General features: G+C 43.6%; 1 protein-coding gene across 4 annotated transcripts in view; it reads right to left on the minus strand.

The window, feature by feature from the left end:
- The window catches only part of NLGN2 (neuroligin 2), a 69,790-nt gene that overhangs the window by 36,761 nt on the left and 19,814 nt on the right, over nucleotides 1–13,215 (minus strand). For 2 of the 4 annotated variants that reach the window (XM_042474131.1, XM_042474132.1), the window contains exon 2: nucleotides 1,453–1,509. The exons of 1 other annotated variant lie outside the window; for it this stretch is intronic. In XM_042474131.1, coding sequence (XP_042330065.1) covers nucleotides 1,453–1,509 — 57 coding nt within the window. Of the gene's footprint in view, nucleotides 1–1,452; nucleotides 1,510–3,124; nucleotides 3,362–13,215 lie in introns of those variants that run through there. One more of the 4 variants, XM_042474133.1, reaches the window with a different exon arrangement.

The raw sequence follows: 13,215 nt of genomic DNA on the forward strand, positions 1-13,215 counted from the left end.
TGCGTTATTGCTACAGTGCAGATGCATCTTCTGTCGCTGAAGAAATTACACACAGAATCTTTCTCCTATGAAAAAAGAGATTCAAATGAATTTTTTGTCTGCCACCTTTTCAGAGATGCAACGAGTCAATTCACAGTGTATCTCCCTTAAAGCAGCTTGGGAAAGTTACTTCTCTGGACTACAGCTCCCAGAATCCCCTTGACCAGATTTTTTTTTTGGTCAAAAATGCTGCTGCTTCTTTTTTTAACACAACCCCTAGAGTTGTGTCAGTCTGGGGGGATTCTGGGAGTTGGAGTCCCGCTGAATAATTTCATCACAAATAAAAGACATTATCATTAATGTCTATTGTACATATTTACAGTGTTATTACACTTCCTTTTTTCTTAATCAATTCCATGTAAACTCTGTCATTATTTTCTACCCTTCTATATCTCTAACAATGTCTGGTAAACAAAAACCATTTCTTTTAAAGCTCCTTTTCTAACATAATATTACTCATTCTAATGACATTTATATTTCATTGCATAGTCTCCTCTTCAGCAGATTGGATTTACACAAAGATTATGCCAGCATAAGTTCCTTTTTCTTCTTTTAAGAAGTACTCCCTTAACTTTCTTGAGAGCAATACTAGAAATCCTTCCAAAAACTCTTAGTATTTCCAACAATCATCCTAAATTCTTAGTATTTCGGACGTGAAACTATTAAGTGCGTGAAAAACAGACTTCCCACCTCTGCTATTAAACAATTGTTTTTCTCGTCCCTCTCTTTTGTTTTCTTAAAAGACAATTTAATCAACAGATAAGAAATAATGACACAATGGGCAACACCCCGCATTGCCTTTTCTCCCCCCAAAATCCACTTTAAATTCAATCATGTGGAATTAGCAAATGAGAAGAAACAAGAGGGAAAACAGGCCAAGATTAGGTTGGTCTTGTGAGATATACACCCTCCCCCACGTCCAACAACCCCAAAGAAAGTTAGGCATTTCCGTGTAAGAACAAAGATTATTAGAGAATAACAAAATATTAACAACCCTCTTCTACGGCTAATTGGATTGGGGCAAATTTTATTATTTTTTCCCTTCCAAAAAAAGACAAAGGAAAAGAAAAAAGAGGAAAAGGTAAAGAAAGGAGGAAACTGAATCACTGGCAAAGATTTCGGACGTTTTCGGAAAACAAGAAGGAGGGCGTTTTGTTTTTGCTCAAAGAGAAGATCGAAAAAAGGAAAAAAAGGGGGAAGGGGGAGGTTTCCAAAATGTTTTTAATTTTAATTTATTAAGATATATATGATTTTGTTCTGGTTTTTAATGAAAAAAGAAGAAGTTAAAAACCAAAAAACAACAAAAAAGGAAAATAATTTTGATATATATATATATATATTTTAAAATTTTATTTATTTTTGTTTTGTTTTGTTAAAAAAAGAAGCAAGTTGTGAAACATGCAGGAAAAATACCTTCGTCTGGAGTGGGATTGTTAGTTGATGCCTCCTCACGCTTTTTCGTGAGCGGACCTAAGAGCAAGAAAAAAGAAGAAAAAAGAAAAATGGGACAAGGGGGAAAAAGAGAGAGAAAGATCAAGAAAAAAAAGAGATCGGTTGTTTGGTTTTTTTGGTTCATCAAAAAGGGGAAAAAGCAATATTTTGTTCTTTCTGTCTTTTTCACTTAGCAAAATACAAACAAACTTTAGATTTAAGTTGCTTTCTTTCGGTTTTGTTTGGTTTTTCCGGTCGGCGTGTTGTATGTGTTTTGTGTATTGGTGCGGCTTTTAAACGTTTATTTTTTTCCTTTCCCCCACCGAAAAAAAAAATTACGACACAGAAATACAAAGATAATATATCAGAAGCTGTGAAATTAAAAGGTTGGTTAGAGAGGAAACCAGGTTTTTGGGGGGAGTAAGGAGGTGGAAGGAAAGCAGTTATAGGAGGGAACAGAAAGGTTAAAAAATGGATGAAAGCCCCAATTTTGGGTCCCATTTTCAAGCTTCGCAAGGGGATGAGGGCATTGGAAGTAGAATCCCAGAGAGAGGGGATAATGGTGTGACCAACTCTTATATTTTACTGATGCTTTTATTGTTAGCCCATTTTTATTGTTAGCCTATTCTTGCAATAATCCCATTATTGCGTCGCATTAAGTTAAAGCGGTGTCAGACCGCTTTATTTCTGCAGTGTGGATACATCCTCCTAAAAGTCACAGGAGCCCAGCTATTATTCTTCTTACTGTTATTATTTTTATTTATTTATTTATTTTTATCACGCTTCTCCGCTTCAATCTGTTCAGAGAAGCTGGATAAAAATAAAGGTTATTACTCTTATTCTAGCTGGGCACCTGTGACTTTTAGGAGGATGTATCCACACTGCAAAAATTAAAGTGGTCTGACACAGCTTTAACTCAATGCAACGCAATAAGCTCCATCAAGACTAGCCTGGAAGAAGGAAGAGCCCTCCCTCCAATCCATCTGCCTTGGTCCAGGCCTTAGAGGGAGAGAAGAACCACTGGACCTCATCCCCTTTCCCTCCATCATTCCCTTCTCCTTTTGTGTCGTGTCTTTTAGATTGTAAGCCTGAGGGCAGGGAACTGTCTGATTAAAAATAATATGGTAAGCCGCCCTGAGAGCCATTAGGGCTGAAGGGAGGGATATAAATACCTAAATAAATGAATAAATAATGGGATTTGTAATTTTGTGGGATATTTAGCCTTCCTTATAAGAGAGAGCTTTGGTGCCCCACCAAACTACAAATCCCAGGATTCCATGGAAGTTTAAGCAGTGTTGAAATGCTTTATTTCTGCAACATGGCAGCAGCCTTTCAACACCGAGCAAACAACCTTTGACAGGTTTTAGGTCTGGTGTTCTCCAGGGGTTGTTGCATGGACTGCCGAAAAATGTTGAAGAGAAAACTTGAAAAGTCCAGCGATCGATTTTCAACTATCTGGAAATATAAGAAGTGCCTCCCTTCAAAGTTTGGAAAGTCTCCTTTTCTGAGCTCAGAAAGCCTCCCTCATGAATAGTAAAAAGTCTCTCCTCAAAAATGTTCCCCATAGACCTTGGAAAGTCTCCCCTCAGGGCCTAGAAAGCTTCCTCTCAGGTCTTAGAAAACGTTTTAAATCTCCCCTCAGAGTTTTGCCAACCTCTTCTCAGGGCTTGGAAAGTCTTCCCTCAGAGCTTAGTAAGGCTCCCCTCAAGTAGCTTGGAAAGTGTCCCTTCAGAGTTTAGAAAGCCTTGGAAAAATCTACCCTCAGGGATTAGAGAAAGTCTCCCTTCGTGGAATTATGGGATTATAGCATCCCAGAGTTGGAAGGAACCAAAAGGGCCATCTTCTAGTCCCACCCGCTGCCATGCGCAAATACACAAATCAAGATGCTCATCCTACTTCTGTTTAAAGACCTCCAAGCTAAGCTCTCCTCTTGGAAAGTCTCCTCTCAGGGATTAGAAAACCTACCCACATAGTTTAAAAAATAAAATCTCTCCACAGAGCTTGGAAAGTCTCCCCTCTCAGAGATAAATAAGGGTCCCTTCAGAGTTTAGAAAGCCTTAGAAAGCCTCCTCTCATGTTTTGGAAAGTCTTCCTTCAGACCTTCTCTCATAGTTTGGAAAGTCTCTCCTCAGGGATTAGAGAAAGTCCCCCTTCAGACTTTAGCAAGGCTTTCCTCATGGTTTGGAAAGTTTCCTCAGAGTTTAGTAAAAATCTCCCTTCTGAGTTTAGAAAGGCTCTCCTCAGAGTTTAGTAAGGCTCCCCTTAGGGCTTAGAAGAACCACAGTTTAAAAGTCTTTCCACACAGCTTGGAAAGCCTCTATTCAGAAAGTCTTGGAAAGTCTCCCCTCAGAGGTTTAGAAACCTTTGGAAAGTCTTTCTTCAGAGTTTAGCAAGGCTCTCTCTGCACGACTTGGAAAGTCTTCCCTCAGGGATCAGAAAACCTGCCCACAGAGTTTAAAAAGTCTCTCCACAGAGCTTAGAAAGTGTCTTTCCAGGGCCTAGAAAACTTTGGAAAGCCTCCTCACAGAGTTTAGTAGAACTCTTCCTTCCAAGCGCAGAAAGCCTTGGAAAGCTCTCTTCAGAATTTAAAAAGCGAGGCTTGGAAAGTCTCCCTCCAGAGTTTGGGAAGGCCCTCTTGGTAATTTAGGAAGTTTCCCCTCAGGGATTGGAAAAAGTCTCCCTTCAGAGTTTAGAAAGGCTCCTCTCAGGACGTTGTAAGGCTCTCTTCAGTTTTAGAAAGTCTTGGAAAGCCCTCTTCAGAATTTAAAAAGCAAGGCTTGGAGAGTTAGGGTTAGAATCAGAGTTTAGCAAGGCTCTCTTGATAGTTTGATAAATCTTCTTTCAGAGATTAGAAAAAAATCTCCCTTCATATTTCAGCCAGGCTGTCCTCCTGATTTGGGAAGTCTCCTCTCAGGGATTAGAAAACCTACCCCCAGTTTTAAAAATCTCTCCACAGAGTATGGATACAAGCTGAATAGACTGGCATCCACATGATGCAGCACCTAAAAGGAGCACCAGAAAGTGCTGCCACGACGGCAAAGGCGCCTTTTCCCCTGCGCAAAAAGGAGTGGCATTTTGCTGTTCCTTTTAATGCTGGAGAAAGGCCAGATCAGGGCTGTGGCGTGTGGGGGCCACATCTATTGAGCCCCAAAGTCTCCTACTTCTTAAGAAAGCCTTGGAAAGCCTCCTCTCAGAATTTAATTAGGCTCCCTTCAGAGTTTAGAAAGCCTCAAGGCTTGGAAAGTCTTCCTTCAGAACTTAGCAAGGCTTCCCTCAGAGCTTGGAACGTAGCAGTGATGGTGAACCTTTTAGAGACCGAGTGCCCAAACTGCAACCCAAAACCTACTTATTTATCGCAAAGTGCCACGTTCCCATGGCTTTCTAGTAACAAACTCTGGTGAACTCTGTGCTGGGGCGAAGGTGCCCACATAGAAAGCTCTGAGTGCCCCCTCAGGCGCGCAAGCCATAGGTTCGCCACCCTTGCCTTAGGGTTTAGTAAAGCTGCCCACAGAGTTTAAAAAGTCTCCCCATGGAGCTTGGAAAGCCTCCCTTCAGGGCCTGCGAAGGCTACCTGATTTTGGGATGCTCTCCCCTCAGAGGCCCAAGTGGCACCAACGCTGCTGCCATTTTGGCACCCAGCAGAGACCTGTCTTTTCATAAAAGACTGTGGAGCCTTACTTATTTATTGATTTTATCTAAATCTGCACCTGCATTTCAGTCGCTTTAAACTGCTTTATCTTATTTGGATAGTCTGGTTTTAACTTATCAAATGATTTGATGTGCCTTTTAAAAAAAAATTGACTCTTTAAACGATTTCTTACTAGTTTATACAATTTCAGTTGGTTAAAGAGATTCTATTGAGTTTGGATGGTATGTCATTGTTGTGTGCTTCCATGTTGTTTCATACATACGGCAATCCTAAAATAAACTTATCTTGGAGGTTCCTTAGCCATATTTCTTCAGATGAGGTTTGTCACCATAGCCTTCCTCTGAGGCTGAGAGAGTGTGACTTGCCTAAGGTCACCCAGGGAGTTCCCATGGCCAAGTGCAGATTTGAACCTGGGTCTAACAGAATCCTAGTCTACAACTCAAATCATACACTATGCTGCCTCTTCTAGGGCTTTCTTGGCCTTATTTCTTCCAAGGGAAGTTTGCCATCATTGCCTTCCTCTGAGGCTGAGAGAGTGTGACTTGCCCCAAGTCGCCCAGAGTAGTTTCCGTGGCCAGGTTTGAATCTGGGTCTCCCAAAATCCGAGTCCAGTACTCAAACCATTACACCACATTGGTTCTCACTGAGATGATACAAGGGTATGGTGTAAATATTTAAATAGACAAATAAATAAATTTTGAACAGTGGTGGAAGGGATCCACAAAGTGAATTGTTGTTCTTGCGGGGAGAGAGGCAGTTCCTCCATTTTGGGTGAACTCAGGCCTTAAGCCAACTTTCAGGGAGCTGCATATGGCACACCTTTGAACCTGAGAGCTTTGGTCAAGACTGCAACAGGTGCAACCTTTGCCCAGCATGGATAGACCCACTGCAATGGGAAAAGGCTGCTGCACCTCTTAAATTTCTACCTGCAGCCATGTAGGTAACAAAAGATGCCGGCACCCTGCTAGGGAAGAAAGAAAGAGAAAGAAAGAAGGATGAAGGATGATTAAAGAGGGAGGCATGGAAGCGGGAAGGAGGGAGTCAGGCTGAAATGAAAAGAAGCACGTTGCATTAAAGGAAGCTTCTGTCTTTAGGAGTTATATTTTAATTGGTGTCCTACAGAGATGGTTTTGCTTCTTGAGGTAAAGCCAAGAAGCCAGCAGGAAAGTTGGAGAAGCTCTACAAACATGCGATTCTTGGTGTAGGGTTGGACTACAACTCTGGAGACCAGAGTTCGAATCCCTACTCAGCCATGGAAAGCCATTGCTTGACCTTAGGCAGGTCACATATTCTCAGCCCCAGAAATCCCCATGATAGAGTTATCATGTCAAAGTAAAACTGAAAGCACACAATAACCACTGTGATGCAGTGGTTGCAGTGATGGACTATGACCCTGGAGACCAGGGTTTTGTTCTCCGATCGGCCATGGAAACCCACTAGGTGACCTTGGGTGAGTCACACACTCTCAGCCCCAGAAAACCCCATGATAGGGTCACCTTAGAGTTGCTATAAGTCAGAAGCGACTTGAAGGCACATAACAGCAACAAACAACAACTTCAGCCATCTTGCATCATCTAGGCAAATTAGGAAACTCCGTTGTAAAACAAAACAAAAACCAGGGTAGAAAAATCCCTGTGGTCAACATGAGAAGAAGTGGCCAAGGCCCATAGAGATGTCTCCTCTGCCCCCCTTCCAAAGCCCCATATCCCCAATGCCAATCCCCTCCCTTCTATGGAGCTGTTCAAGTTGTGTCGTTAGACTGGGCGGATGTCCAGATGGTTGAGCGGTCATACATTTTGCCAGAGGCTATTGTATTGTGTGCCTTCAAGTTGCTTTTGACTTTTGGTGACCCTACAACAAACCTATTACGAGGTTTTCTTGGCAAGATTTGTTCAGAGGAGGCTGGTCATTACCTTCCTCCAAGATCCGCCAAAATACTCCGGGCTGCTCTAGCGTCCAGCTATGCTGTCTGGTGGTGCTAGTGTTGCTGGTGCAAATCACACCCCTTGAGGTCAGAAACAAGGTGCCCAGCATTGACCACATGGCTGGACACCTCGTTGTGACCTCAGAGAGAGCGACTTATGCCATCGGCAGCAGGCAGCACAGCGGGACATATGTGTGCCTGGCGTTGCTAAAGAGCGCTCTGGATTTTTCTGCAAATATTGAGCAAAAGCAGAGTGATTTTAAGCCAGTTTAAAAGGTGGAAAGGGCAACTGTGGTGCAGAACTGGCCTTGCATCATGAAGACAGTCCACACTGGAATTGGGGATTTGGTCCTGCATTGTAAAGATGGGTCACAGTGTGTGTGTGTGGGGGGGGGGGGGAAAAAAAAGGACCCTGAGAGAGAATGACTTGCCCAAGCTCAGCCATCTTCAAGCAGGGATTTGAACCCTGATCTTGTAGTATCCTAATCCAACATCCAGACCACTACAGTCTCTTCATCAGGGCTTGTAGCTGTGCCCCACAAAGAGGAGACACTGAGCTTGGCAAGGTCCCTATGATGGTGGGGGATTCTGGGAGCTGATGTCCCCAAAAGATCATTTTCCCCCAAGCTCTGAGGGGAGGATTTCTGAAATCAAGGGAAGAAAGGTTTCCCAAGCTTTGAGGAGAGGCACTTCTTTTCAGGTTTGGTTTCAGGACCCCCTGTGGATACCCAAATCCGTGGATGCTCAAGTTCCATTATATACAATGGCATTATATAAAATGGCAAAACCAAGGTTCGCTTCTGGGATTTATATGCTTTTAAATATTTTCAAGCCATGGATGGTTGAATCCATGGATAGGTAGGTCTGACTGTATTAGGAAAAGGATCCTTTTCCACCCCTTTCCTTCCCTTTCCATGCAAACAGGCCCTTTGTGAGCTCTGGAACTCCCTGACACATGAAGCGCTGGAAGGATTAGATTAGGCAGAAGGCTGTAGATGGGATGGAGTGGGACAGATAATCCCAAACCATGACCTGTTCTTTTCTTTTTTTTACGCACAGCCGGTGGTGCATAAATCCCAGTGAGGAGGTGAGAATTTCAGGAGAGAACAAGAGGAATTAAAAATGCAACGATTCCAGGAATGTCTGCCTGGGCTGAGCTCCCTTGGTGAAATCCAGGGCAAACCGCAGAGTCCTTCTCTCTCTCCTCTGTATATTTCTGTCTCGTTCCCTCTTTCTCTCTCTTCCTCTCACTCTCATACACACTCTCTTACATTATGGGGAAACTGGCATTTACAGATTAAGACAGAAGGATTTTTCATGGGCTGGCAACTCGCCCCAGGGGCAGCCATTGCTAAATAAAGAGTCCAATGAGAGGGAGTGAGAGGGAAAAAAGGAGCGTGAGAGAGAGAAAAACAGAGGGGGGAGGAAAGAAAGCATGACTATGGATGCCCCATGACCGCTGTGATCTGAATGCCATCTTCTCCCCATTCTGCCAGGTGTAGTTGACTCTTGGAACAACTTGACACATTCAGGTCAGGGAAAGCAGACTCCTTCCTCTAACTCTCTTTTCCATAAAACATATCCAGGGGTAGTTAGCTGCGTTGGCCATAGAGCAAAGGAGAGTATCATCCAAAATCCACAAAACGAGGAGACTTTTATGGCGCCAACCAAAATGCACATTATACAGGTTGCAAGCTTTCGAAGCTCCACCAAAAGGGAAAGGTTTTTAAAATGATGCAGGAGAAAGAAAGAAAGAAAGAAAGAGAGAGAGAGAGAGAGAGAGAGCGCCTTAGCCCTGCATTTAGTCCAGATGTTGTGGTTGTTGTCTTCAGTTCAGGTAGCATGGAAGGGTATTCATGCCTCCTCCTCCTTCAGGCCATAGGGATACTGGGAGATCCCGTCCAGGAAATAAACTTTACATTCTATTTGCAAGACAAAAGGCTATTCCTTTTGAGATCCAGTGTGTCTCCAATCCTTTGTGAGGCTACAAGCCCCTTTGTTAGGAAGAGAACACTGGATTTCTCAGGAAGCCTCCATGCTTTTCCAACAGAAGAACTTTGATTATGGCCCACAGAGGATTGGAGACAAACTGAATCTCAAAAGGCAGTAGCATTTTGTCTTGCAAATGGAATTTAAAGTTTATTTCCTGGACTGAATCTTCCAGTATTCACCAGAAGGAAGAGGGTCCCACCTGCATGAAGACCATCCCAGGCCATCAGAACTAAGGACAACCACAACATCTGGACCAAATGCAGGCCTAGGACTAACATTGTCCATTTTCTCTCTCTCTCCCTCCCTCCTGTATCATTTTCAACTCCTTTACCTGATGAACAAGCCAAGGTAACACTGTTTTATGGATTTTGGATGCTGCTTCAATGTGCATTCTGGTTGGTCCAATAAAACTATCCCTGTTTTGCAGATTTTGGTATGTAGAAAAATCTTGTAGCACCTTTGAGACTAACTAAAGAGAGAAGTTGGCAGCATAATTTTTCCTAGACTTCAGTCTACTTCATCAGATGCATCTGAGGAAATAGATGTAAGTCTATGAAAGCTCATGCTGCCAACTTCTCTCTTTAGTTAGTCTCAAAGGTGCTACAAGATCTCTTTACATACTGATTCTACAGGGTAACATGGCTAGATCTTTGAATTCTACCACTGTAGATTTTGGTTCCAAGTATACTTTTATGCTTATGCTTGCATTTCCTTTTCCAAATTCCTGCTGGAGGCAGTTCTGGAGATTAACAGGATGAAAGGAAGCAGAAGAGGTGGGAGGGGATGATGGCCTTCTGGTGTCCCCAACAAGGAGAGCAATCCAAGAATGCCAGAAGGGAAGACTATACCCACCCTGAACTAATGCACCCAAGAGCCAACCTATTAGGACATGGCCAGGTGCATTGGGATGGAGAAGCACTGTGTAGGAGATGCACAAGAGCACTGCCATCAACAACTGGTTGCATTGGCCATTGTGGGCCCAGTCCATTGAGAAGTTCTCCTGCACATGCCCATTCGTGCGGATAAATAATGCACAATACAGGGTGACCAGATGTCCTAACTGCAAAGGAGGATAAGGCACCACAAAATGGAGGATAGTCAAGAAAAAAATGTAATACGTTACCAAATAAAAGCTTTAAAAAAACACTCATATAAATGTAAATTCATGCTTCTTAGTTATGCTCAAAACATTGTGGAATTCCTCCTGGACAGAAGGTTGAAATGCAGGACATGTCCTGGAAAAGGAGGATGGCTAGTCACAGAAGCACTAGCTCACACCCATCATCCCCTCCATTTGAGCAGGGCATCTGCAGGAGAACTTCTATCTATCATGCTTCCAACCTTTCATGGAAACCATCTACATCATATATCTGCAGATGAAAACCAGGGTGAATATGGCCAAGCATTGCTTCAGAGCATGCTCAAGATGGCAAAAGTTATTAATAGAGAAGAACAGACAGCCTGGCAGAGGCTGTGGGAGTTTGCTTTTGCCTATGCTGACTGGGAAGGGAAAGACTGTGTGTATCCTTGGCTGAATCTGCACTGCAGAAATAATCCAGTTTGACACCGCTTTAACTGCCATGGCTCGATGCTATGGAAACCTGGGAACTGTAGTTTATTATGGCACCAGAGGTCTCTGATAGAGAAGGCTAAGTGTCTCACAATACTACAGTTCCCAAAACTTCATAGCATTGAGCCATGGCTGTTAAAGTTGGTGCCAAGTGGGATTAATTCTACAGTGTGGATGCAGCCCTCCTCTCCTCTCCTTCCTGAAGAATTAATGGAGGGCAAACTATTTTTGTACTTTGAACAAACTGAAGACAAAGGAGGGAAATGAAGAGAAACCAGGGGAAAAGTGGGATGACAGAGGATTAATTGGGAGTATCCCTGCCCAACTGGGGCAAATGGAGGCTACAGTGTGCTAGGTACTATATGTTCAGTTTAATTGTCCCCTTTTTCTTTTTGCCTTGTCCTCTGTCAAGAATATGGAAATTGTAGTCTAGTCAAAGTGAGATGAATATCATCTACTAGCATTTCCTCATTGAACTACATCTCCTAGGCTAGAAGGACGTAAATCTCACATCACTTTTGATCCCGTCCGTATAAGAGACAGGGCCCAAAGTTTAATTTTCTAGACCTATTGCAATATTTTCTTGGGATGGGACAGGAAAATGACCTCAAAATGGAGACGGAAATGATATTTATGGTTGTGTATTTCTTTACAGGTCTAAAGATGCTCGTCTGGATGCTCATCAGGAGGAATAACAGGCCAGTGAGAATTTGGTGCAATCTTCTCCCTGTATTCAAACATCCCAGAGTGTTAAAAAGGAATTATTCTGCAGCGAGAAAAATAATTAAGCAAATACATAGGTCCTTTGCCCAGAAAACGCTGCCTAAAAACAATCACCTGTTTTCTGTTCAGAAAGGAGTTATTTTTTGTGTATTTTCTTTCACAGAATAATTCTTCTGCAAAACAGAATACTGTGGAGGAGTATTTATATCTTGACCTCCAAACAGAGAAGAAATGAAAATATTCACACACATCTGAGTTGCAGTCTTGACTGACCTTGGCTGAATCTGTAGAATTAATGCAGTTTGACACTGCATTCACTGCCATGGCCCCATGCTACGAAATTCTGGGGATTAGTAGTTTTGCAAGACATTTCACCTTCTCTGTCAGAGGTTTCTGGTGCCACAACAAACTACAAATCCCAGGCTTCCATAAATTGGAGCCATGACAGTTAAAGCAGTGTCAAGCTGTATTAGTTCTGCAGTGCGGCAACATAGGAAGACAAGATCATTTGGTTTCATTCATGTTCTTGGACATGGGAACAGGGGAGGGGGCAATTATTTTGGCCCTTCTGGGGGGGGGGGGGTTATAGGAGGAGATGGGATAGCTAAACAGCTGCATTTACATATTATTTTCAGGAATGTGGGCCATTTGGGGGTAGGGAATCGTGAAAGGGGAATGTTGAGGATTTTTGGAGATTGCTGCTTTGCTTCAGGGGCCACTAAAATGGGGCCTGGGGGCCACATACGGCCCACTGGACACACTTTTGTCCTTTGCTGGGGGAAGAAGCCAAGTTCCTTGGGCAGCAAAAATTGGGGAGCAGCAGCAGCAGCTTCCAAACTGGTTCCTATGTTTCCAGAGTATCCTGGCCTCAGAGGGATGTCCTATTGAGGATGGAGCAAGCTTGTTTTCTGCTGCTCCAGAGACTAGCAATGGAGCAATGGATTCAACCTACAGGAAAAAAGATTCCACCTCAACATTAGAAAGAACTTCCTGACAGTAAGGGCTGTTAGACAATGGAAGATGCTTCTGCCTTGAAGGGCGGTGGAGTCTCTTTCTTTGGAGGTCTTCAAGCAGAGGCTGGATGACCATCTGTTGCAGGTGCTTTGGTTCTGTATTCCTGCATGGCAGAAATGGGATTGGACTGGATGACCCTTGTGGTCTCTTCCAACTCTGATTCTATGATCCCCCATTACCTGGCCCTTCATTTCTATGATGTCCGCATGCGCATCCCACTTCCGCTGCGAATCACTTGCTGTTGCCATGGGGCCACGCATGGCTGAGGTCAAAACAAAGTGTTCAGTCAATGCTGTCATTAGGGAGGTGCAGTGAGTCCAGCCTGCACCGGCTGACACTCCAGAGGTGACAACAGGTGATACCTTCAATGCAGGAGGGCTGAACGTGTGCCCTTCTCAAGTGACACTGTCCACACCAGGTGACACTCTAGTGTAAGGCCACTGCATCCCAGCAACAATCACATGGCTGGGCTCCATGTTCTGACCTCAGTGGAAGCAACTGGAGATAATGGAGGACGTCTGTGCAGACAGTTGCCTTGGTCAGGGTGACCAGACATCCTCCTTTTCCAGGACATGTCCTGCATTACAGCATTCTGTCCAGGAGGAATTCCAAAATGTCCTCCATTCAGGGTGACCAGACATCCTCCTTTTCCAGGACATGTCCTGCATTTCAGCCTTCTCCATCCAGGAGGAATTCCAAAATGTCCTCCATTCAAAGAAACCAGACATCCTCCTTTTCCAGGACATGTCCTGCATTTCAGCCTTCTCCATCCAGGAGGAATTCCAAAATGTCCTCCATTCAAAGAAACCAGACATCCTCCTTTTCTAGGACATGTCCTGCATTTCAACCTTCTGTCCAGGAGGAATTCCAAAA

The sequence above is a fragment of the Sceloporus undulatus genome, chromosome 6, assembly GCF_019175285.1.
Source record: "Sceloporus undulatus isolate JIND9_A2432 ecotype Alabama chromosome 6, SceUnd_v1.1, whole genome shotgun sequence".
Lineage (NCBI taxonomy): Eukaryota > Metazoa > Chordata > Lepidosauria > Squamata > Phrynosomatidae > Sceloporus > Sceloporus undulatus.